General features: G+C 43.4%; 1 protein-coding gene across 5 annotated transcripts in view; it reads left to right on the forward strand.

Moving 5' to 3' along the window:
- pde4ba (phosphodiesterase 4B, cAMP-specific a) overlaps positions 1-21001 on the forward strand; it is a 171025-nt gene extending 150024 nt beyond the window's left edge. For 3 of the 5 annotated variants that reach the window (XM_080770937.1, XM_080770938.1, XM_080770939.1), the window contains 8 exons: positions 9756-9849; positions 13123-13409; positions 13697-13861; positions 15082-15181; positions 15486-15640; positions 16075-16197; positions 16437-16619; positions 16918-21001. In XM_080770937.1, coding sequence (XP_080627063.1) covers positions 9756-9849; positions 13123-13409; positions 13697-13861; positions 15082-15181; positions 15486-15640; positions 16075-16197; positions 16437-16619; positions 16918-17373 — 1563 coding nt within the window. In that variant the 3' untranslated portion in view covers positions 17374-21001. Of the gene's footprint in view, positions 1-598; positions 905-8309; positions 8766-9755; positions 9850-13122; positions 13410-13696; positions 13862-15081; positions 15182-15485; positions 15641-16074; positions 16198-16436; positions 16620-16917 lie in introns of those variants that run through there. The other 2 variants (XM_080770940.1, XM_080770941.1) reach the window with 2 other exon arrangements.
- The last annotated feature ends 6034 nt before the right edge of the window (positions 21002-27035 follow it).

Genomic DNA, 27035 nt, shown 5'->3' on the forward strand with positions numbered 1-27035 from the left:
GACGTACCCCCAAGGTGAAGTGGAGGCATCCTTTGTCGCTGTGGACTTGCCGTGGACCGTGTGCGTTCTTGTGTCTGATGTGTAGGAGTTCTGTTAGTGTCAAGGGCTTTTGTGCTTTGTCAGAACCATTGTTCCTACTTATACTGTATAGTCTCTGTCTGGGGCCTGGGCATTAGACCTTTATTTGCGCAAAGCCTGCCCTGGATATTAAATGTGGGTGGTACTCTCCAGCTCTGGCACTGTGTTAATAATATTAATTGAATTGAATTGAATTGAATTGAATTGAATTGAATTGAATTGAAGTTGACATGACATGACATGACATGACATGACATGACATGACATGACATGAGTGTTTACAGTAACACAGGAAGTGTCAAAGTCATCAAAATGTACCAGTGCAAGTATTGACAGTGTCAACCAGGGACTGTCTGCCATGTGCTACAGTAGTAGTCAAGGACTTGGGTAACAACACACCAAGCAAGGGGAGTTGTGCCAGAGAGGCGGGCCTGGCCCCCTAAGAGGGCGTGTGTATATGAGGAGTGACACACCATCCCCTCACTGACACATAACTCACTGTTCTTCTCTCTCTCACACACACACACACACACACACACACATGGACACACAGAGGTAAAGCCCAGTCAGTCAGACCTCACAGAGCAAAGTGAGTCAGTAGAGCTGTATGCGTCGTCTCCAGCACCGCGGCCCCAACGTCAGAGAGTCGAGTTCCCTCTTCACTCGTGTGGTGAAGACTTGCACACATACTCAGTCACACACACAGACACAGGACACTACAGGACTACAGCCCTGCTGCTCCACTCCCTCTGTACACAGCAACATGGGAGCCTGCTGCTTTGACAAGAAAGAGAAAAAATTGGGGAAACTGTATGGTTGGAGAAAGGTGAGGATTTCATTCGTATATTGCAATGTGCTGCTTTGGTTTTGTACTTTGATGGACTTTGAGGTGTTTTGTGAAATTTCCTCTTGCTCTGGTGTGGAGTTTTGCTGTTTTAAGCAACATTTATTTTAATATTGGCAAGAGATTGTACTTGAATATTTTAGACTGATGTTGACACTGCTCATGTTTTGAGAAGCATGCAGTGTTTGGTTGTACAGATGACAGTGCCGGGATGCATGTTTATAGCTTAACCACTTAAACCCTACATACTTTGCTAACCAGGGTCCCCCAGGGAGTCTATGATCCCTTACTTTTTCTCTCTCTCTGCAACATGCACACAACAGCGTTGCAATGTCCTGTGAGCTTGTAGATCGGCTACTTTTGCAGAATGCTTACTTATTTTCACCTATTGTGTCATGACATGCCCAAAATAGGGACGCAAGGGTTTTTGTGTTTAATTGCTGGCTGGGAGTTAGTCTCAGAGACAGATGCATGCATAAGACTGGCACATTGAAGTTGAAAAGCCTCACACACACAACCCACAATGTAAATAAGATGGCAGTGCATTGGCAGTAAAATCCTTTAGATTAATGTAACGCAGAGACCCTTTGGTTGGTCCATTTGGTTACATTCACCCCCTCTGAGTTAAATGAACACAGCTTTGAACTGTGTTGTGACTACACTGCAGGGTGTTTCATCCTTTTTCATAGTTTGTGGAAGCTGCAGATCAAAGGTTCAGAGTTGAGCCGGCAATGTGTTTAGCAGTGATGCAATGTGAAGCCTGGTTTAAACTGAAATGCCTGTTAGTGTATGTTACACATTGAAAATATCTAATCTGAAAGCTCACCATCACCACGCTGTCTTGTGAGCTTGTAGATTGTCTATTTTCGGTATGTAACATGATGCAGTATGCAGTAAATCAGACATGACACTACATGACTGGCTGTCGAGAGAGAGAGAGAGAGATATTCCCTCCATTCTCTTGATTTCTCAAACAAGAAAGGGAGCCATGCAAAGTAAGCTTCAAGGGGAAAACATCACCAGAGGTTGTTTGTCCTTCTCTGGTCTCCAGTTGATGTCCAAACAGAATCGAGGGATGGGGTTATTTAGGAAAGAACTGGAAGATGCAGGCAGCTCACAGGACCGGGCAGGTGACAACAAGCGTTGTTTTCCAAGTCTCGTGCCAGGTGCTGGAGACAGTCTTCCCTTCTTTTCGTTTAACTCGGGCCAAACATTCAGGTCATCTGGGGAGAGAGCTATGTGGTGCAGCACTGCACTCAGTGGTCAGTTTGTTCAAACAGGGGGATGGATGTAGGTAGGGTGAAGTAAAGCAATGTTTTCTCTCTTTTCACCCTAATGAACATAATATGAGATATCCCCTGATCCTTTGGTACTGAATGAATTATCTATTATCTAATGAATGCTCTGCTGTATTACAAAGAAAATAAAAACCAACATGATATTTGAGTGATTTAGAACGATCTTTAGTCATAGTTAAGCTTTCTTTCTTTTGTAGCTAACCTCTTCTGCAGGTTGTTGTTTAGGCACTACCATTTCTTGGTAGTTTCTGCCTGTGGTTAGTTACAGTATATGAGGGTGTTGCATTATTAAAGGCTAAGGAAGCAAGTCGTGCACCAATTTGACTGTTCCGCCCTCGCCAAAAAATTGTATTGTTGACCACATCTGAGCGCTGTGGCCTCAAACAGGCGAGAAAGACAGGAAATGAAACACTTGGTGAGAAAATGTGTCAGAGGAATGAATAGTGTGCCCTCGCGTACTTACTTTAGTCTATTCTCTCTTTTATTTATTTATTTCTCTGTAAGTGACATTTCCCTCCTCATTGTTCGCCTCTTAACCCATTTTGTGCGGGAACCCCTTTTGGTGTTTTAAACTGTTTTTTAAATGTTGTAATTTAGCTATTGAAAAATAGCAGATCTACAAGCTCATAGCAGCTTGTAGGTCTGCTATTTTTGAAAAATCGTTAAATGTGCCTCAAATCTTTCAGGCCTAAATGGGTTAAGTTAAATGAGGCATACCTACAGTGTGAATCCAGATGTTTGCACGCACGGCCGTTTGGCGCTGGCACAGCGGGGGCACGAAGGAGCGAGTGAGTCAGAGGAAGTGAGAGGTAGTGTGGCTCCAAGCTCTCTCTGTCACACTTCTGCTCTTGTGGTACCTTGTCTTCTTCGTCTTAACAGTTGTGTCACTGCCATTCTATTCTCAAAACCTCGATGTTATCGCATCACATGCGTCAGGCAAGTGCCAATTAAAGCAATAAGGGGAAATATTTTTTACACTGTTAATCAGGTCATCATCATGGGTAACGGTGTTGATTCATAACTAGCTGTAAGCTGTAAGTGGTAAATGACACTTTCTTACTACAACACTCCATGTCATGGAGAGAGAGAAAAAGCAGGATTAAATGTGTTAATGTTCCATTCCCACTCCATATTTAAGGCCCATCAATCAGAGGTCATTGTACTCACACACAAAAAGCAGGCTACTTTTGGCATTTTAAGGACAGAGCGCCCACTACTGGGTCAAAGCTATAATATCAGTGAACCACAATAACATTTCTTGTGACGATGAAAAGGAAATATTTTCAAGCACCCCAACTGCCAGTGGCAAACACAACAGTAGTACTGTCATGGGAAATAATACATTGAGATCTGGTGTGAATGGATCATGTCTGAATGGAAGAGCTCAGGTTTTTCTCTTCTCTGCCACAGGGACCATTCAGTCTCTGCTTCCTTCACAGCATCTCTCGGCTGAATCGAACACCTCCCCCACCCCGCCCACCCGTGGCAACACAGAGAGAGAGAGAGAGAGAGAGAGAGAGAGGGACGCCATTGAGACAGAAAGGTTAAAGGGATAGAGTGAGCATTAAAAAAAGAGAGAAAATTAAGTGATAGATTAAAATGATGTGACGGAGGGATGGGGGGGAACCAGTGAGGTGAAGAAGCTTCCATTCTCTCCCTCTATACTTTCAACATCATCTAAATGGAGCAAAATGTTAACTCACTCTGCATGAAAAGACATGAGATCAAACACGATCACACACATGCACGTGTGTTCACACTCAAGTGGGAGCAGGAACGTGTAGTGTAACGCAGATCAGTGATTCCCAACCTGTGGGCGTTGAGGTTATTGCAAGTTGGTCCCCAAATAATTGGAAAACGACTACGTTTTGCATCGTTATATAGCATTAATATTAATAATTTTAATATTATTCTGGTATTGTTTTTGTTTGGCTGCCGTGTTATGTGGTAAGATGGCTGGGGCCACAGACGATTTTCAAGTGGACCCTGGTCGAAAGGGTTGTATTTTGGGAACCGTTGACGTAGAAGCGCCATGATGAATTGGCTCCGACTGCCGATGGGAGGAGCATGGGAACAGTTAAAGGAAGGCATGTGTCTTCATAGACGCATAGTGCTCTGCATGGTGTGCATGTGTCTTCATACGTAGATGCATAGTGCTCTGCATGGTGTGCATGTGTCTTCATAGATGCATAGTGCTCTGCATGGTGTGCATGTGTCTTCATACGTAGATGCATAGTGCTCTGCATGGTGTGCATGTGTCTTCATAGATGCATAGTGCTCTGCATGGTGTGCATGTGTCTTCATAGATGCATAGTGCTCTGCATGGTGTGCATGTGTCTTCATAGATGCATAGTGCTCTGCATGGTGTGGATGTGTCTTCATAGATGCATAGTGCTCTGCATGGTGTGGATGTGTCTTCATAGATGCATAGTGCTCTGCATGGTGTGCATGTGTCTTCATCAGTGGTGGAAAATAACGAAGTACAATTACTTCGTTACTGTACTTAAGTACAAGTTTGGAGAATTTGTACTTTTATTGACTACTTTTCTTTTGCTGTATTTTTACTTTTACTTCGTTACATTTACAAGGAAAAAATCGTACTTTTAATGCGCTATATTTAAAATCGGACACCTCGTTACTCGCTACAAATTAAATAATAAAATCTTATATTTGTCTTACTGGAGGAATGCGCAGTTGAGAATTGAACAGGGCTGCTCCACTCTCAGATAATAGGGGGCGGATCGAGTTATGTTCTGCTGCCTGGCCTGCTTTGAAGACGGCAAGACGCACACACTGTGTTGTTTTGTCACACGCATTCAACATGGATGCATTAAACATGCCTTAATATTTAGCGGAAAACCAACCAATAAGTCCCTATCCGACACAAATTAACTAATCTTTCTCAGCCGTCACTGGAGCGCGCATCTAGCTACTGCATGATGATCATGCACGCTGACAGACAGCAGACACTGTCCCAACTCCTAACACAAACACTGAGGGAACTTGTTGTTGTACACACATAATGTGCCACGAAAAATAGCTTCCAATAGCTTAGTTGGTTATTATCGCTTCGAGGAGGTACGTGTCCATAATATCGCCACGAACGGCCAACAAAAGACATCTCTCTTCCACAGTGAAGCCTAATTTATTCTTCGCCGTACAAAGTGTTCCGTGCTGAAAATAGCTGATATACAAGCTCACAACTCGTCGCGTCCGGACACGTTGTGAGCTTGTAGATCAGCCAACCCCAGCATGCGGAGATGCAGGCTCTGAGAACGTTCAGAAACTTTTGCCTTCACAATAAAAGCATGCAAAAGCCCATATAGAGAAGGAAAAATAATTCGGTGGCATTTCACATTGCAAAAGAGCAATTTTTGTAAAATGTAAAAAATATATAAAAATTAAAGCAAAAAAATAACGAAAAAGAACTATAATAGTTCATTTTTCAAAATTTGGAATGATGAACTATGAACGGAACTAGTTCATTTAAAAAATGTTGAACTGTGAACTGAACTATAGTTCCTAAAAAAACTTTCCCAACACGATGTATGCTGTTGGGGGTTCTGTATTTTCAGTATTTTTTGGAATAAAGCCACTTTTGACAGGATGACAATTTTGGAAATTCATTTCTTTGTATTCATTTTGAAAATAATTTTGTATTTTATACTTTGTACTTTGTAATTTTTACTTTTATACTTAAGTACATTTTACGCCGGGTAAATTTTTGTACTTAAGTACATTTTATTTGAGGTACTTTTATACTTTTACTTAAGTAACTTTCTTAATGGGCACTTTGTACTTTTACTTAAGTAATTTTCAAGTAGAGAATCAGTATTTTACTTAAGTAAAATATTTTTGTACTTTTTCCACCACTGGTCTTCATAGATGCATAGTGCTCTGCATGGTGTGCATGTGTCTTCGTAGATGCATAGTGCTCTGCATGGTGTGCATGTGTCTTCATAGATGCATAGTGCTCTGCATGGTGTGCATGTGTCTTCATAGATGCATAGTGCTCTGCATGGTGTGGATGTGGCGAGCCATTTCATTCAGCCCGAGGCAGGCCACCACCACTCCTTAGACTCCGCCCACTTTGATGTCTGCTTCCAACATGCATTATAGCGGCTGCTGTTAGTGTTATGTAACAATCTGTGGATGTCCTGCCCCCCCCATACACACACACACACACACACACACACACACACACACACACACACACACACACACACACACACATACCTCCTCCTCTTTACCTCAGTGGGAATATAATTCCGCAATCCTCTTGGGAGGGCTTTGTTATTCCAAACACAACCTCTCCCAGGCCACCCACCATCCCCGCCAGATTGAAGAGTACTGGTTCTGCATTTATCATTTCGTATGGCGTGGTAATGAGTCACGTGACGAGGAACGTCTTCATATAGTGCCGCCGCACTTGTATATACGCAGAATGCGGTGTATGTTTCTGAGCTGTGCTTTATGGCCTGGCAAACGGGTGAATGTGAGAACAAAATGATATCACAACATTATAACAACATTCAGCAGTGTTGCGCTGCAGGGTGTGTGTGTGTGTGTGTGTGTGTGTGTGTACACCTGCTCCATGGACAGCCCATTAATTCCAGCAGACAGAGAGAGAGAGGCAGACAGACGGAGATTGATGACAGTGTTGGCAAGTGACCGCCTGGGAGAAAAATTGACATGTAAGTGGCGGAGAGTGAGTGAGGGAGGAGCCTGGATGAGTGAGGGAGGAGCCTAGATGAGTGATTTTCAGCCAGTATGTGTGGTATGTCCTCGTGACAGCTGCTGTGCGGCTATACCTGCATGCTGGCCAAGAAAAGGAAAGGGGAATGCTTTGTCTTCCTCTCCTCTCCTCTCCTCTCCTCTCCTCTCCTCTCCTCTCCTCTCCTCTCCTCTCCTGCTGAAAACAGGCGGTTGGTGCCTTACACTGGACACGTGATGCTGTTGCCATGGCGTTGAGGTGTACTATTAATTGGCGTACACACACACACACACACACACACACACACACACACACACACACGCACACACACACACACACACACACACACACACACACACACACACACACACACACACACACACACACACACACACACACACAGGAGTGTCACCTAAATTGGGAAAGGATGCAATTATGTGCCATCTCTCTTTCTTCCTCTCTCTCCCTTGCTCTTGTTCACTCCCTGGCCGTCTTCCTCCCACTCCCTGGCTCTCTCCATGCAGCCATTAAAAATAGCCCGCCACATACAACGTGACAACCTCTATTAATATTATTATTATTGGGGGGGATGCGGATAATGAAGAGCTTGTTGAATGCTCCACAATGGCTGCCGCACATTGAGATGTCAACAGACAATGGGGAAAGAAACAGAGAGAAATATATATATATATATATAGCGAGGGAGCAGAACAGAAGATAATAGATATAATGAGGCAGATGGGGGAAGAGGTAGGGGGGAGGGGGTACAGAGGAGTATTCACATTTCTCAAAACGTGCTCCCCCTCTCTGGTGCTCTCATTGTTTTCGTGCGTAGGTATAGGAGGTGTGTTAATGCTCAGTTCAGTTGCATACCATCTGAATGGATGATTTTTGTGTAAGAATTATGCTAAGAAAATGCCATGGATAATTTTGCGCTGTGCATATACAATGTGCTAATTTAACCCTGACAGTGTAAATATTGTAAGTGCCCCCCCCCCCCCCCCCCCCCAGACACATGCACACACATATATACAGGAATACTTGCATGCATGCCTGCTATGCAAAAAGAAAAAAAAGGGAAATGCATTAAAATATCAGGCAAGCTGTGCTGGGGGCTCCCCCTTCTCCCAAGTTTCTGTCAAATCATGTGTTCTGAATGGTTGTGTGTGTTGCTGGGGCTGGCAGATTACAGCAGGGGAAGGGGGGGGGGCACAAGAGAGAGAGAGAGAGAGAGAGAGAGAGGGGATGGGGGCGTGAGAGAGAGAGAGGGGAGAGCGAGTACTACAGCAAGGAGACCAGGGAGGCGAGACTAATCCAGAGAAGGAACCCCCTCCTCCAGTCAGATGAGCATCGCAGCCTCCCTCCTCCCTCCTCTTGTCTCCATCGCAATTTTCTTCTTGCCTTCTCCTCCCTCCATTCTTCTCCGTTGTTCATCAGTGTGCTCAGAGACCCCCACCAGCTCACACTGTAGTTCCAACTGGCTGGTTGTTCTTGTGCCGTGCTGCAGCATCTCAGCCTGCCCTCTCTTACCCTCTGCCGTCCATTCCAAGGCATGGAGACTGACAGCATGGCCTTTTTCTGCTGCTGAGAGGAAGAGCGAGTCTGCATCAAGCTGCTCTCTTAGCCGCTGAGGACTGACTGGGAAAACACCACAGAAGAGGAGAGAAGAGGGGACGTGTTATTTTGCTCCCCGTCGTTAAAATAATCCCATTCATATTTTTTGGGTGGTTTCCATTGGATTACAGTGCTGGCTCTGTGTCGGAAGATAAAAACAGGGTCCAAAATGCCTGAAGCCAACTACCTGCTGTCTGTGTCTTGGGGTTACATTAAGGTGTGTGGCGTCTATCTACGTAGCTTGTTGGGATACCGCACTCATGTGGTCGTAGCTGTGCTGTTGCGTTACCATTGGGTTTTTAGGCTTTATGCTAAACCAAAGCATTGATTTTTATGGTAGTCTCAGAACATTTTAGCATTTTAGTCATGATGGCTTTTAGGTTGGTGATTAAAACTGAAATGTGACTTTCTGTCTCACATAATTGTGCTTTGGGGCTCAGGCTCCAGCTCACGTGTGTGTGTGTGTGTGTGTGTGTGTGTGTGTGTGTGTGTGTGTGTGTGTGTGTGTGTGTGTGTGTGTGTGTGTGTGTGTGTGTGTGTGTGTGTGTGTGTGTGTGTGTGTGTGTGTGTGTGTGTGTGTGTGTGTGTGTGTGTGTGTGTGTGTGTGTGTGTGTGTGTGTGTGTGTGTGTGTGTGTGTGTGTGTGTGTGTGCGCACATTTCAGTATTCATGTTCTGCTACAAATGATGGCTGCTGCAGTGTCTGCTTCTGAATTGTATACTGCCTAATGCATGCACATCTCTAAACTGCTGCCTCCATAGCACAAACTGCTGCACAGCAGAACATAAAACATTAGAAAAACAAAACATATGTTTCTACTACTTTTCTTAGAGAACTGGTCCCCAAATATGAAACTATGATGTAAAGCGGCTTTCAGGGAATGGAAGGTGAAGTCCATGCCATTGCTGACGGAAATTATTACAATTTTGTGGAAATAATTACCCCCTTACCCTGTACTGTGTTTAATGTGGATACATTGACCATTGACGGTTGACCACTAAGTTAAGGCTCTGATACACGTAGCAATTTTTCGTCAATCTCAACACGCAACGTCATCCCATACATATGAGGATGGTGACCTAAGCCTGGGCACCAGTGACGCTGTTTTTCCATGGAATGCAGCCCTATAATTTCTCCCAGGTTTTCCCTGTGTGGAAACTGATGACATTCCTCCCCTCTCCACCCCCCCTCCTCTTTCTCCCCTGCAGTTCAAGAGAATGTTGAATCGGGAGCTGACGCACCTATCTGAGATGAGCCGCTCCGGCAATCAGGTGTCCGAGTTCATCTCCAGCACGTTCCTTGGTAAATGAAAAGCACACACACACACACAAACATATATACGCACACAAACAATGTGTAACCTACCGTAAACTTACCGTACATAAACTCAAATATGTCTTTGATCTACCTTTCATTATTCGAGACATCAACGTGTCACTGCTGCATACAGTAGAATGATATATAGACCCTTATGTAGCCAGCCCTGTGTTCTCTACCACAGTGTACTACAGTATAATATATATGTGCGTACTGAGGTTCACTCTCCCACACAAGGGCTCCATTTTGGAGCAGTGTACGACACGTCTTGTCTGGAAGGCTCTTAGCGGGGGCGTACCGTAAAGCGCTGCATGGAATGTTTTTGATGCAGGACATAAAATATATATTTAAACTCGAAACCAAAGTAACAGTTTTTTTCCAAAACAACGAAAAGGATGGAGAGTAGAATACATACGGTTGCACACTTGGTACAAGGTGCCACTTGATTGACAAGCGAGCTTGTTAGTCCGGATCAGTTGGTGTTCTCACTGAGGCTAGCTGTACAACCTGAAAATGGATACGAAATACGAAATATGAAACGTAGATAAGAAATTGAGGGAAGGAGAGACATACAGTTACAGTACAGTGTGTATACAGTATATTACATGTCTTTCAGAAAACTTTTTTTTTTTTTTTAAATAAGAAAATAAAATAAAAAGTTGCATAGTCCTATGCTAACATGGAAGCGACACTAATACAAACCACATAACCTGAATCAAGTTTTGAAACAAAAACAAGACAAACGTACGACAAGACAAGACAAGACAAGACAAGACAAGACAAGACAAGACAAGACAACATGGCATGGTCATTGTCTTTCAGAAAACTTGTCGGTGGAAAAAAATCACCCTCTCATTTTCTCTTCAGGATTTTGTCTCCATCCCTGATTATATAATGTATTACATAATATCAAATCTGTTTGAGGCTTATAGAACACGCATTGAAAAGAAATCAGGGGAATATTAGACACAAGACAGAACATTGCTCACAGCTGTGTGGGTGGGTGGGGGTCTGGTGTCTGAGAGGCTGGGTGGGGGTCTGGTGTCTGAGAGGCTGTAGAAGAGATGGAGAAGGAAATGATGGGTAAAGAACTATATAGCTGGTATGAAAAAAAGGAGGAAGGGGCTAGGTTGTGGGGGGGGGGGAGTTCAAGAGAAGAAGAAATAGAGGGGAAAATAAACATGCAGTTTTGGGGAGAGATCTGAAGGATGATGGGGGGAGTTGTATGTATGGTGTAACAGAGTGCAGAGCATCCCTCCTCCCCTGGTGAAGGATGTTGGGGGGAGTTGTATGTATGGTGTAACAGAGTGCAGAGCATCCCTCCTCCCCTGGTGGATGATGGGGGGAGTTGTATGTATGGTGTAGCAGAGCATCCCTCCTCCCCTGGTGCTGAGATCAGCCCAGCAGATTGGGGGACTCATCCTCGGGACATCTTCTCAAAGCCCCCCCCCCACCCATCCTGCATGGGGAATCCAGGCTCAGATGACTATCTCTAGGATAAGGGAATCCGTATTACCCCGTTTGAGGGGTGGGGTGGGGTGGGGGTTAGATGAAGCAGAGAGAGACATTAACAGCCATAGAGGAAAAGGAGATTATGCACTGACACAGCAGTTGTTGGCTTGGATTATCCTAGGCTGACCGCTATTTATTTAATATGTACTTGTGCAGTTCGCATTGAGCGCAGTCGGTCAGTTAGGTTGAGATCGGAATGATCGCTGCGTCTTCCTCACATCCTGTTCAGATCCGTTTTCTCATAAACACACCACCAAGCTCAGAGCAGGCCATTTTCCTGTCATACTGTAGGTAACACGGCCTGCCCTGGTATCCGTTTGCTATGGTGATGAGAATGATGTCCTGTAATGAATTAGAGGGCAGTTTATTGTTTCATGTCTGAGAGGTTCATTCCATTCTCCATTACCACTGGGGAGAGAGAGAGGTTGGTAATTGAATAACCCTCTGTGGGGAGGCTGATAGGCAGCAGGGAGGTGAAGCTTGACTGATGGTGGAGCACAGCATGCTTATGCCTGATTTATACTTGCACGCCTGCGACGTTTGTTTGTTTGTTTGATTGATTGATTGATTGATTGATTGAAGTATTTATTAACAGATTGGAGAGTTACAGTACATTTCAAGCACAACTAAATACAAAACTGTTAACTGTGGACGACACCATAAAGCATTACACTTGTGTAGATCAGCTATTTGTGATGATCGGCGACACAGGCTCACAGCTAAGTAAAAGTCCGGCTTTACATACACAATAAAATCCTCTGTGTTAATTGAGAATGTAAAATTCAAAGAAACTAGTGTGCAGATTTTTCTTCCTTTTTGATGTTTGCCTTGACATCCAGCACCTGGCCTAAATACAGGAAAGAGATGTGCACACAACCTATTCTCTGTGAAAAATTCAAGTGTAGCTGTGCAGAATTGTGAGATTTTGTATATATTTTAATTTTAAATTTAAATTTATAATAAAGAATAATAAACTGAGAGGTGAGTAAAAAATAAAACCCTAATGTACTAAACTAATAGTAAGGACTTTAGAGTGTGAGTTGACCCGTGGCTCATACATGTACTTCATATATTATGTACTGTTCTATGACCCAGTTCTTGAAGCTATCTTCACTTTCTGTGTGCTCCATCTGGAGGCTGTCAATGCACTGACCTTTGGGACAATCAAATAACAGGAGATGGGATTTTAAACACCTGCAGAGCAACAATAAGGTGCATTGTGAGAAAGGAGTAAACAAAATAAAGAGGTGGTCTTGGTGTTCCAAACTTAGACAAAAACTAGGTTTTCTGTATAGCAATAAATTCTGTTTTCCAAATTCCATAAAAAAGCTAATTATTGAGTCCACTTTCCTCTCGGTCCTGTACTACGGGGACATTATTTATAGGTCTGCTGCTCCTTCACTTTTAAAGCGGCTAGACACTGTCTACCACTCTGCCTTGCGGTGGACTACTGGTGTTAGTTGTGGTACTCACCACTGTGCACTTTATGATAACTCAGGTTTATCCTCTCTGACAGAGAGGCGAGATAAGCATTGGCACCTATTTTTATATAAAGCCATTGCTGGGATGCTCCCTGACTATATCTGTTCCATGTTGGAATTGAACAATAGCACCTATCAGACCCGCTCTAGTGATTTTTTAAGACTCAAGGTTCCTCAGGCTCAGACAGAGTTGGGCAAGACAGCTTTTTCTGTCAATGACCTCGTGGAACGAACTTGAATATACTGAGCATCTCTCTCTCTCCAGACAAACAGAACGAGGTGGAAATCCCGTCGCCGACGTCGAAGACGCGCGAGAAGAAGAAGCAGCAGCAGCGTCAGCAGCTGATGACACAGATCAGCGGCGTGAAGAAGGTCTCGCACGGGCCCTCGCTCTCCACCAGCTCCATCTCACGCTTCGGTGTCAAGACGGATAAGGAGGAGCTTCTGTCCAAGGAGCTGGAGGACCTCAACAAGTGGGGCCTGAACATCTTCACTGTCTCCGAGTTCTCCAACAGCCGACCGCTCACCTGCATCATGTACGCCATCTTCCAGGTACGACAACGCACGCATGCATGTGCCCGCCCGCCCGCCCGCCGCCTTTGTCAGATTCCTCTGCTTTACGTGTGATATGATATGATACATTTGTTTTACCTTCTGGACCACAATCTACCCTGTAAAATGTATTTGAAAAAATAAGATTTGCTTGTTGTGTCTTGTTATGCACGATCCATTTTCTTTTCTGTTCTTTCGCCTTTGCCTCGTGCTCCTTCCGTTTCTGAACGGCTCGCTCCGACTGGCGTGCACAATTAACGTGTTCTCGAAACGGTTTGTTCCCGCAGGAGCGAGACCTGTTGAAGACGTTTAAGATCCCAGTGGACACGCTGGTGGCCTACATGATGACGCTGGAAGACCACTACCACTCAGACGTGGCATACCACAACAGCCTGCACGCGGCTGACGTGGCCCAGTCCACTCACATCCTCCTCTCCACGCCGGCCCTGGATGTGAGTATACCCAGTCAAAGAAATTACATACTGTACAATAGATAACAAATGTTTATAGTAGTGAAAGTAGCCATGCAGTCTACAAGCTCAACACGCGGAAGCCTGGCACGTTGTGTAGATCTGCAGTCCCACTTGAAGGGGCTTCTTGTGTTGAGAGAGGAAATGCCTCAGCGACAGCATCACGCCCCTTAAGATTTACACGCTCAGAGCTTGTAAATCGGCTATTTTTGGTGCGCAACAAACATGATGGCACACAGCCACACACTTGGTCCCCTCCCTTTCCCCTCTACACCAAATCTCATCACCAAAAATAGCTGATCTATAAGCTCACAGGCTTGTACTGTAGATCTACTATTTTTGCTGAATGTTTGCCTATTTTCTTAGGGTTTGTGTGGTTAATTTAACATTGGGATCCAGAGCCTCTCTTTCCAGCACCCTCCTGCACCAACCATGCAGCTCAGTCCAGTCCCATTCCATGAAATCATCTAGTTCTCCTGTTACGTCATGTAGAGGTTGCTCTAAGTGCGCCCGTCCATCCTTCCTACCATGGCTTCATGCCTTCCCGCCTTCCCTCCCTCCCTCACTCCCTCCCTCCTTTTTTCCATCACTTTCTTCCTGTCCGTGTCTTCTCACACTCACAGTGCCCCTCTCGGGGATGGAGGGTGGGGGTTGTTCTATGAATACAGTGGGATTAGTGTGCTCCTTGGCCTGTGTGTCATCCGTTGCTCTCCCATCTTTCATTCCCGCTCTCACTGCCCTGGCTTTCCCAGCCAGCGGACCCTGTGCAGTGCTCTCTGTGAGTGGATTCCTGCTGAGTGACTCACAGACAACTAGACAGCTATCTTATTGATTAGACATTCTTACACTAGCACTTATCTCGACTTTGGGGTGGCGGGCGGGGGGTGGTGCAATCTTCTGGACTGCATTATTTTTATCAACATTACCGTGTTAATACAGTCTGAGAGTTGTCCTCATTTCCTGCCAATGACGAGTTTTACGACTTAAAAAAAATAGATAGCTGATAGCAACCGTCTAGCAGCGTCTCCGTCGCTAGGTAACGCTCGGCTCAGCTATGGTTCTGTCATTGAAATGATTCCCCTCGTCCACCATGTTCTTCAATCTTAAAACTCTTTGTATGTGTGCTCTTCCTCTTGAGACCTCTCTAATCTCTCTCTCTCTCTCTCTCTCTCTCTCTCTCTCTCTCTCTCTCTATCTTACAGGCTGTTTTCACAGATCTTGAGATCCTAGCAGCCATCTTTGCTGCAGCGATTCATGATGTGGACCACCCCGGAGTATCCAACCAATTCCTGATCAATACCAGTGAGCTGACATTTCTCTCCAAACTACTGAACTGTTTGCATTGTTACTGCAATTAATATCAATATCATTATGAATGTTGAAGAAACATTTTTTAAAGAGCCAATCCACAATCCCACAATGCATTGCCTTGAGTTTGTAGAAAATGTGAAAATAGGGCTTTAAGTAATGTAACAATACTAACGGTGTCTCTCTCCTAACCCAGATTATGTTACAGTAATGTAACAATACTAACGGTGTCTCTCTCCTAACCCAGATTATGTTACAGTAATGTAACAATACTAACGGTGTCTCTCTCCTAACCCAGATTCTGAGCTGGCTCTGATGTACAACGATGAGTCTGTCCTGGAGAACCACCACCTGGCGGTGGGCTTCAAGTTGCTGCAGGAGGACAACTGTGACATCTTCCAGAATCTGGCCAAGAAACAACGGCAGTCACTACGCAAGATGGTCATCGACATGGTGAGCCACCTGCTCTATTCTGTTCACGCTGATGACCAATTAAGACCTATTTAAAATTATAACATTTTCTTTTATCTATTTTTTTCACTTTTCCAATGTTTAAAAAATAATAATCTAAAATTATCTCTGACCCCCACTCCACCCCCGAAATTAGCCGATCTACAAGCTCGATAAGTCGCATAACAACCGTTGAGCTTGTAGATCAGCTATAGGTGTGTGTGTGTGTGTGGGGGGGGGGGGGGGGGGGGGGGGGATGTTGCCTATTTGTGGAATGTTGTGAGATTGTAAATGTGCTTATTGTGGGCGTGCGGCACTGCAACGCAACCGAGTATAAGCCATGCTATAGGTTGTGTTTTGCAGTGTGATACAATGGGACATACAGCATGGATGGTTCTGATGGTGGGTGGGGTATGTCTCTGTCCTGTTCTGTCCAGGTCCTGGCCACCGATATGTCCAAACACATGAGCCTATTGGCTGATCTGAAGACCATGGTGGAGACCAAGAAGGTCACCAGCTCTGGAGTGCTGCTGCTGGACAATTACACTGACAGGATCCAGGTGTGTGTGTGTGTGTGTGTGTGTGTGTGTGTGTGTGTGTGTGTGTGTGTGTGTGTGTGTGTGTGTGTGTGTGTGTGTGTGTGTGTGTGTGTGTGTGTGTGTGTGTGTGTGTGTGTGTGTGTGTGTGTGTGTGTGTGTGTGTGTGTGTGTGTGTGTGTGCGTGTGCGTGTACAATGTACAGTATGCATTTACAGTATTTAAATAAATGGTGTTGTAAACGTCAACGTGCTTGTTTGCAGGTGTTGCGCAACATGGTGCATTGTGCCGACCTCAGTAACCCCACCAAGTCCTTGGAGCTGTATCGCCAGTGGACAGACAGGATAATGGACGAGTTCTTCCACCAGGGGGACAGAGAGAGGGAGAGGGGAATGGAGATCAGCCCCATGTGTGACAAACACACGGCCTCGGTGGAGAAGAACCAGGTATGACGTGTGAACATTCACAACCATCTTGAACACGCCAAGCTGTGCGCGTCTCACAGCGGCACAATGCCAAGGCACACTGAGACAAGTCCATGTGTGCCTTGGCATTTTTGTGACAACCACACATTATCATTGCAATATACAGTACAAAACAACTATACAAAATGTTATGATGAATTATTTCTATTTCATTATTTATCATTCATATAAAATATGATTTATAAATTTGAGGCAACTTCTATAACCATGAATTATACACGGTATATGTTGTGATGCGTGTCCTTTCAACCCCCTCCAGGTTGGTTTCATTGACTACATCGTCCACCCGCTGTGGGAGACCTGGGCCGACCTGGTCCACCCGGATGCCCAGGACATCCTGGACACACTGGAAGACAACAGGAACTGGTACCAGAGCATGATCCCCCAGAGCCCCTCGCCCCCCTTCTACGACCAGGGCTCGGACAGCCACGGCGGGGGCACGGGGGGACAGGGCAGCGGGGACAAGTTCCAGTTCGAGCTGACCCTGGAAGAGGAGGACTCGGAGGGGACGGAGGAGAAGGACGCGGGAGACGACGAGGTGGATGAGGAGGAAGATGAGGATGAGGAGGAAGAAGAGGACAGCCTAGGAGAGACGTCTCGTTCCCCGCTCCTGGACTACTCAGAGGGTAACAAGGAGGAGGGGTCCATGGCTGAGGAGGGGCCCGCGGTGGCCATAGAGATCGTCACACACGAGGCGTCGCCCACAGACACATAGGGCGCACCACGGGCGGAGCTCATGGGGCTGTTCTTTCAAGTTTTAGCAAAAGGAGAGAAGAAATCTTCTTGCAGCTGTGCTTTTTAACAAAGCTCACTCAGGACGGGGGCTTAGCTTTGGCCCAGAGGACGGAGGGGCGTCTTGCACTCGTGGGGCGTGTGGAGTCGGTGACAGAAAGGACAGTTTCAGTGAAGTGGCTACAGTTCTCAGGAAATAAATGCTGCGAACAATTTTCAACTGACTGAGAGGCACCCAAGGAGGGATCTTGAAGGATTTTGGCCAGTTTAGGAAAAGGTTCCTGTTTTGTTTTGTTTTCTGGACTGGCATTAAATAGATATTTGACACTACTGAGAGATGTTTTGTACCTTAAGACATTTTTATGGACACCAGATGTTTTAGAAGTAGCATAAAGTAAGATCTACTGATGGAGACACGTTTGTATAGCGAGGGAAAGTGTTTACTTTTTCCTGTACCATTTGTCAAAAGACTTTTGTGTGCCTTTTTTACTATTGTCTTTATAATAGTTTTTTATTTATTGAACACTTTAGTATGTGTGTGAAATGTTTTTCTTTTCTTATCTGAAAGAGTAAATCCTTTTTGTATCTGAGAAAAAGAGAACAGTCTTCCATGTATTGGGCAATAGAGAACTCCAAACAAACTTCGACAAACAACTCTTGGACAAACTCATCTACAGTAAAAACAGCAACATGAACATGCATATTAGATACATTCAGTGTTTCTATTTCAGTCCAAGCACAAAGAACGCAAACATAAATGATCATGATTCATGTTCAATGTTCATTGTAGACATTGTTGCTTTCAGATGTCGCTGTAAACGAATGTCAGTCACTCTTAAATACAGTAGACCTATTCTGTTATTTCATTCATCTATTTTCTCTTCATGCAATGGCCTGCACACCATTAGTGCTGAAAGCCATTTGACACCAAAATAATAACTTTTATAGTCGTAACATCAAAGTATACTCTATTCCCATCTAGAATTTTTCTTGCTACATTTTTACAGTAACTGTAAATACAATAATAATAATAATCTAAGCAGCCATTTTTAATTTCAATTGGAGAGTGCTTAATATTCACCTAGCCTACAACAGACTACTGGAAATTATGAAGGAGAAAAAAGCATCAATGAGCAGGGAAAAAAACAAAACACTTTGCAGCAGTTGGTAAGATAAACCCCCCATTGAGTCATCAGTACAACCTTTATTAATAAAAGAAAGAATGAAAATGCTTTGCAACACAACTGGATCTACAGTATGTTCAGCTTCCTTCTAAAGTATTAATGGGGTCTGACCGACCTCAAAACCCTTTCTTACGTAAAGACCTCATGCAAAACCCTCATGCAATCAGGCCCACTGAAACTGGATGATTAAGGGTGCCTGTCTGAAAAGGGCACGCACACCTTCATCAGTGCCATTATTCAGATGGTTTACAATGCCCTGCAGGCTCCAGGGACACAACCTCAAAACAATCAGGCCAGCTATTTCTTACCCCTGGAAAAAAACGCGCCGGTTCTGCTCATTGACGTCAATAGAAACTTTTTTTTCATCCCCTCCCCTTCGACTGTATCAGATTTCCTGGAAAGGAGGGTTATTATGTTTCAACACAGATGGATCAGATTGTTGCCTTAAAAAATTAAAAAGAAGAGAGAGAGGAAAAAAGATGGGCTTTTCTTTAACCACTTAAACCCTACTAGGAGTCCCCCATGGGTCTATACTAGGCCCCAACGTTTTTTTTCTGTGTACACAAAATTTGTTCCGAAAATATCCGATCTACATGTCTTGCATAGCGATGCGTTGTGAGCTTGTAGATCTGTCATTTTTGTCAAATGTTTGCCCCAGAATAAGGACGCTAGGGTTCATGTGGTTAAACCAACACTTCTTTCTAAATCATGGCCCAAGATCCAAAATGGTTCATAGACCTCAGATTCTGACAGTGCTCCACTGGCCGCTGTTGGGAATGTTGAACCGTTGAATCTACATTCACCATATTTCCATTAGTAGTTTACTGACATACTCAAAGGTACTTCAACTACCTTCATCTTCACCCCAGCATGCTTTACGTGGCGGTTTATTGCGTGAATTATGGATTGTGTGGGTGTGTGGGTGTGTGTGCGCGCGTGTGTGCGTGCCTCTTTCTCGTCAGGCCTTATTCCATTAACACGTCTTCTGTGTCTCAACCTGTTTGTTGGTAGAAGCTCAAGTTGGTCCTTTATGCTGTTTATAACAGTGTGTATTTATTCTATACTTTAATCTTGTAAATAAGAAATACAGTTTCTGTGTAAAAACAAAATCTATTTTAATTTATATGCACTTGCATTACCTGGAAGTTGTGGTGTCTAATGTGTAGAAGACTCTGGATTGGAGTGTTTTTATATTCTGTATTATATTGGGATTTTTTTTGAACTAGTGTGTGTGTGTGTGTGTGTGTGTGTGTGTGTGTGTGTGTGTGTGTGTGTGTGTGTGTGTGTGTGTGTGTGTGTGTGTGTGTGTGTGTGTGTGTGTGTGTGTGTGTGTGTGTGTGTGTGTGTGTGTGTGTGTGTGTGTGTGTGTGTGTGTGTGTGTGTGTGTGTGTGTGTGAGAGAGAGAGAGAGAGAGAGTGTGAGTGTGTGTGTGTGTGTGTATACACATACAGTATACAGTCTATTGAGAGCCCAGCAGATAACCCAGACATACAGTACAAGTGTTGTTGCTGTCACATGACAACCTTGAGATGCCAATATTGTGCACTCTTGATCAAAGACATTGTTGGCACCACTATGAAATATTCGCCCTAATGGAACTTTTTTTCCTTTTTATTATTAGATTAGTTTTAATCGTTTTAATAGATTAAGAATAATTAAGCCAACTATTGTTTTTTCAGTCAATCTTTGCTCAGGTGAAGAATTTCACCTCAAGTCTCAAGGTTTTCATTTTACAGCAGCGTATGTAATCCCGTGGCCCATAGAGAACATGTTAAACTGCATACTGCTTGAATATAGGATACGTACGTACAGGCTAGAGAATCTTAGTCCATCTTGGTTAAAAAAAAAACAATACACAAAGCTTTTTTTGCTTTCCACTTTGGCTTGTCACAACTTTTATGCTTGACCATCTAGAAGGTTCAGATACAGGCTCGCCTGACAGAAGCAAATCAAAGGCGGTCATCTCTTTCACACCATATGCACTTCATGTAAAAGTAGATTACACAGGGGAAGTATTGGTAGCATGCTACAGTGCACCCACACTGATGTGAGTCGTTCCGAATTAGAAACAAAACAATGTGATCTTATGTAATTGATTGTGCTAATGTGTGACTGTGAACTCTTTCTGACCAAACTTATTAGCAGTTTTGAAATCAAAATATGTCAGTATTAACATTGTTAATCTATGTTCAAGCTTATTTGGTCCCAGTTGTGTCCAAATGGTTAGCCGGATTTAGCACTATCTGCATGAGAGATGGGTTTTCTTTCTTTTTATTTTGTCAATATTTTTCACATCCACCCACCACAGGTGGATTATTAAATGTTTCACACAATGTATGGTATTACGTATATTGTGTATTGTGTTCCAAAATGAAATCTGAAATACCTTTTCTATGAAGTGATTAAAAACAAAGCATGAAGATATTCTGTCTGCCTCCACTGCCTTATTCCTTCATAGCATGCTGGCTGTTGTTTCATTTAATACTACAATCCGCATGGGCTTAATAAATGTAACATTTTAACCAATATCTACAGGTAGCACATCTGCAGGGGGTGAACTTGAGGTGGTCACCCTCCTCCATTGAGGACAAAGAATGGTCATGAGGTGAAATGGTTCAAGAGTTAGGCCCATAGGCCAAAAAGCGATGGTGGTCTTTCTGCAAACAGAGACATTTTTGATTGGCAAAGCAATGTGGACAGGAGATGCAACTCATTTTATGGTATCCTGCTTCCTTTTGCATATGGTGAAGATTGAATCAAGTCTTTTTCTAAACTCAAAAATGGTAACCAAATTAATTGGATTAATTAATTAATTTCCGCAATTACCATTTCCGCAATTTCCATTTCCGCAATTTCCGCAATTACCATTTCCTCAATTCCGCAATTCCCGCAATTTCGGGAATTTCCATTTCCGCAATTTCCATTTCCGCAATTTTTGCTAATGTTTCTCATCCTCCGCAACACTAAATTTTTCCGGTAAATACAACAAATTGAGCAGGGCACTGCAGGGAGTTGAACCCCGTTCCGGTAAACCAGAAGTACGACACCAGTGCCTTAGCTTTTGTGTATTCAACTATTTGGGTAACATGTGAGCTTTATCCTCTAATTCATGGGCCTGGATTTTTTTTTCCAAAATTTGCATTTGCAAATTTGCAAAAAATGCATTGGAAAGAGCCCACGTTCCCCATTGCTGCTAGTCATTGTCAGACACATTCCCAGGGACACTAGGCTACTACTGATTTTTCTTTGGAAGCACTGGGTCTATGAAAAGGTTCAAAAGATTCAAGACTTAAATTATACCAAAAAAGGAGTTAAACTTTCGACTTTCGACCCAAAAATGTGTGTCTGAATTCCATAGAACCTAATTTTCTTGCAATGAATGGACAAACCAGCCTGCTTGGGCGCATAACAACAGCTGTTCAATGCAGTTGCACATATGTCTGTCCTCCAGGCTGACCTTAATTGTTTCTTTATGTGGAATCATGAATGAATTCTGAATGACATCACACTGCTCCCTCCCTCCTCTGCTGTTTTCCTCTTCTACTGTATCTCTGTTCTCATCTCCTCTCATGTATGTCCCCTTTCTCTTATTTCCTCACTTCCTCCATGCTCTCTCCTTCACTTCCTCATTCCTTTCTCTTTTCTTTTCCATACCTCTCTTCACCTTCTCATCAGTAACCTATTAACCACTTAACCACCAAAATAGTGTACATTATTTTGAACATACCTGATCTAAGCTCACATATTGTGACGAGGTGTTGTCAGCTAATTTTTAAACATTTCCAAAATGTTTTGAATTTAATCAAATTCCTATGTTGGCCGACTCTTGCTTTGGCAATGTAAACGTATGTTTTCTCATGCCAATAACGCTGAATTGAATTGTGTAATGAGATGCTTCAAATTGAAAAAAACAAGTTAAAAGTGATGATGAGCTTGAGACATTTGATTTGATGGTGACACTTGACTTCTTACGCACATACTGTACAGTATGACCATAACAGTGCAGTAATGTAGGGCTAGAATTCTCTCGTGTCACTCACTCATAAAGGAAAGGGAGGTTATTGGGACGGTTATCTAATAATCCTGAGAATAAACAGAGTGATTTCCACTAGTGGGGATAAATGACACCTCTCAACCTCCCCTTTAAGATGATGAACAGAAAGACAAGGAAATTACACAGGAGCTTGTTTGAGGCTGATTGTACTCCCTGTGAATGAGTGTATCAGAGAGAGAGAGAGAGAGAGAGAGAGAGGAGAGAGAGGGGAGAGAGAGAGAGAAAGAAAGAAAGAAGGTTTTTCCTAATTTTATTTTATAATAATTACTTATTCAATCAATTAATCAATCAATCAATCAATCAATGGGCTGGCTCACTGTGTCAGTTTACCATTTCCATGGGTGCCTGACAAAGTGCCCTGCCAGCCTGATATATTACCTCTCTGATCTTGTCTGTGATCCACAGGACTAGAGAGGTCCATACTTGCATGGTAGTCCAATCAAGTGCCAGTATAGAATCGTAGCATTTTTGTGTAGATGCCATCATGGCCTTTTCTTGCTGTACAGTTAGCGTCCATGTCTCGGCCCCATACAGCAGTAATGACTCCACTGTAGCCACGAACAGGCACCTCTTGAGGTCATCTCCAGATTTCTTCACTCTACTCATTCCATGCAAGGCATTACAGGCAAGTGACTTTATAAAAAGAGAACACCATATAACTTTACTCCAAGGCAAACCCTGAAATCAGTTGCAAACCGTTGCAAATGTAATGGTGAGAAGTCGCTACAAGCCTGGTTGACGAAATATAAATGTCTTTATATGGAAGTACGTGCGTCAATTGAACTGTTTTAACTTCTCCCAGATGGAGCTGTGTGTTAGTGCTCAGCAGCTGTCTTCCTGCCCATCTGACTGGAGGGATATAGCTTGTGAAGTTGTGATCATTAAAAAAAAGTGTGTGTGTGCGTGTGTGTGTGCGCGTGCGTGTGTGTGTGTGTGTGTGTGAGAGAGAGAGCTAAACAAATGCTCTGGTTGTGTGTACAGTACAAATGCATGTACAGTAGTGCTCTGCTTGTCTGTGGGATCGCCTGCAGGAACATTTCATTATGTCCAACACTCTGACGTCAATGCAGTTATGAATAGTCCCAATTACAATGCCTTGTTAAAGGGGCGTGTGAGGTTTTAAACGGGTGTATGCCGTATAATTATTTGAGGCATTTGGTGGGCTACTTCAGTTCAGAATAAAAGTCTTCTGCTATACTACTCGATGTCTAAAATGTAATAGCAATTATAGCACTCATATTTGTTTAATTAACTATCATTGGCATCCATATTTTGGTTTAAGAAAAATACCAAAATAATGCTATTGATTAAAGTATACCGGTACTCAAATATTTCAAACATTAAGGTTGTGAGGCGAGCTATTTCTGCTGCATGGTGCTTTCCAGGAGGTAATTGTTGCTACTGTTGCTTTCCATGACTGCACTAAATGCGATTATTTCAATGTAATTGAACCTTTTTCGGTCGCAGTTAACTATGGAATCGGGAGAAGTTTGGGGTTCAGTGTCTTGCTCAAGGGCACTTCGACACACCTGCAGGGAAACCAGGGATTGAACCGGGAATCGTCTGATTCCCAAACAGCCATCCTACCTCCTGAGCCACTGCTGCCCTATCTGGTGCAACTAGGTGGGAATTAGGATGGGGCATTGTAGGTGTTTATCAAGTGTGACATAAGCTTACAAAGTGTAAGATCAGAGCAGGTGGCAAGAATGATTCGGTTACAGAGTAATCAGGGTCACCTGTACCTCCCAGATCAATTAAGGCCCAGCCCAGGGAACTGTTAAGTAACTGCATGGGATAACTGCGTGGAGAGACAGTCTGGGCGTTCAACAATAAGTGAATAAAACATGGCTTGAGGCTAGTCAACTCATAAACAAGAAATAAGAGACCCTCTCTTTAAACAATTTGTGTTTGGCCTCATTTCAACATGTCATTTAGATACCCGAAGAAGGTCAAAAGACCGAAAGCTTGCATTGAAACTCATGAAACCTGCAAAATATTTTTTTCACGCTAGATTTTATTCAGCTCCAGCAACTCATTTCACCGTTCAAGAATTTGCGATCAGTGTGCAGTAAAGCAGTACCATAATGACCGGTCTTCAATTTTTATTTTAACTGTTGTCTCAACACTGTTATATCCTTAGATCCTTAGATCCTTAGATTCGCTCCTTAAATTCAGAGGTGCCGTTTTCATATTCACTGATGTATCACTCATATCCATGTATGCTATACTGCATGTTCCCCTCTTAACTTGATTAACTTGAGCCGATGTATTTGCATTTCATCACTATAAAGAGAGAGTGACGGAGTGTGCGCCAGACAGAGGGAGACAGGGACACCGAGAATTGGGTTTTAAGAGAGTTCAATATCAGCACGACGGCTGGATCCTCTGCAGAGCGGTTGGCATGGCAACTGTGCCAGAGTGGATCACCAAGATTCATCCCCTCTGCTCCCCTCTCAGGGGTAAAGCCTAAGTTATGCTTCGCCACACAATGGTGTTGTGCGTCGACAATAGCTGACCTACAAGCTCACAGCGTGTGGTGGATGTGAGGCATTGTGAACTTGTAGGTCTGCTATTTTCGGTAGGTCTGCTATTTATAGCCTACCGTCATGCGACAAAGTATACCGGGCTGAACATTATGAACAGTCACATGCCAGCAACATCTCTCACAGCTGATGAAGACACACTCGCACACATGCACACACACACACACGGGTATCTCACCATCTGGTTCTCATTGGGCCAAAATAATACCAGTCAACATCATGTCATCTCTTACAGTAGATTCCAACACAGATAACAGCTGTGTCACCTCTGTTGTTTGCAACTGATTTCTGTTCCATCCATAACTTAATGTGGTAACAGGTTAAGAATACTGCTCCTCTATCAATGATAGTATAGTATGGTAGTTTTCCATCTGAAAAGCCTGCATGTACGTCATTTACTTTACCAAGTAAATGACATCCCTGGGGAACAGTGAGCCACAGAATACATTTTATGTAACTACAATTTATGTAATTGATGTAATGAATCAGACAGAGCTGAGCTAACAATAGCCGATGGAACACATAGATAGACCCCCCCCCCCCCCCACCACCACCACCACCATCAACAGGAAAACCATGCCCCCTGGGTCATGGGATATAGATACCGCCCTATATAAAAAAGTGTGTGTGTGTGTGTGTGTGTGTGTGTGTGTGTGTGTGTGTGTGTGTGTGGTGGGGGGGTAGTCATGGAGGCAGCTTCATGTCTGTGTTACCTTGTTGCCAATCTGAGAACCCATTGTCAACAAATAAAGGAAAAACAGCACACACTTTCTCTTGAAATTGACGATTATTGTCAGTCTGTCTCGAGAGACTGCCCTGTTGTAAACAAGTCTTAGTGCTTTATCATGGTTTCGTCCACAAAGTAACCGTTTTTGTATTTGGCTTTTGTTTGAAATGTAGAATTCTACATATTGTGAAATACATTTTTCAATCAATCAATCAATCAATCAATCAATCAATCAATCAATGTTGTTTTGATACATTCATACTTTTCTGGTGGCAGTTTATCCGTGGGAACCATTTATTTTTGGTACACAGTTTTTACATGAAATGCTTTAAAAACAAAACAAAAAACAAGCACATTCTTGAATGATCCAGAGGCATGGCTTTGACGTCAGTGGTGAATTTCTCTCTCGGCATGGTGCTTATCCTCTCAACGATGACACTGAGACTTTGACCTTCATTGATTGCTAAATATAACATGTTATTTGTGCAAAACATCTTCAGGTTATTGTTATCGGGTATACGCACTCACCAGCCACTTTATTAGGTACTGTACTGTACTGTACTGTACTTTTACATATTGGCAGAATGGGCACCAATACGCAATAACCATGCCACATCCAAAGTAACTTAAATTCCCTTTGTTCCCTATCTGATGCCTGGTTTGAACTGCAGCAGATTGTCTTGGAAATGTGTGATTGAGTACAACCACCAGCTTGTTATCCTGTTCCCGAGATAACAACATGCTATGCAGTATCATCATCACATCAGTATAGCTGAGATGATAGCACTGACTGACTTACTTCATGCGGTGTATAGTGTAGGTTATTGAGAATTCACATAATCATATAAAATGCATTGCCTAGCTTGAGTTATAATATGGATAATATATATAATATTATTATTATTATGGATTATAATAATTATTATAATACAGCATTTTTTCTTCGTCTGTCAGTGTCTGCTGTCTACCTACTGTTATGCAGGTACTGTCTGGTCCTGCTTAAGGAGACAAGAGTTGTTGAACTGGATCTGCCAGTCACCGAGTAAACTACATGCCCCAGCAGCACCCCTTCCCCTACCCTCCACACCCCCGAGAGCTAGCAGGCACAACAGCGACCTCACCAAACCTACCATCACC

This window comes from Protomyctophum bolini (genome assembly GCF_963924005.1).
Source record: "Protomyctophum bolini genome assembly, chromosome: 8".
Lineage (NCBI taxonomy): Eukaryota > Metazoa > Chordata > Actinopteri > Myctophiformes > Myctophidae > Protomyctophum > Protomyctophum bolini.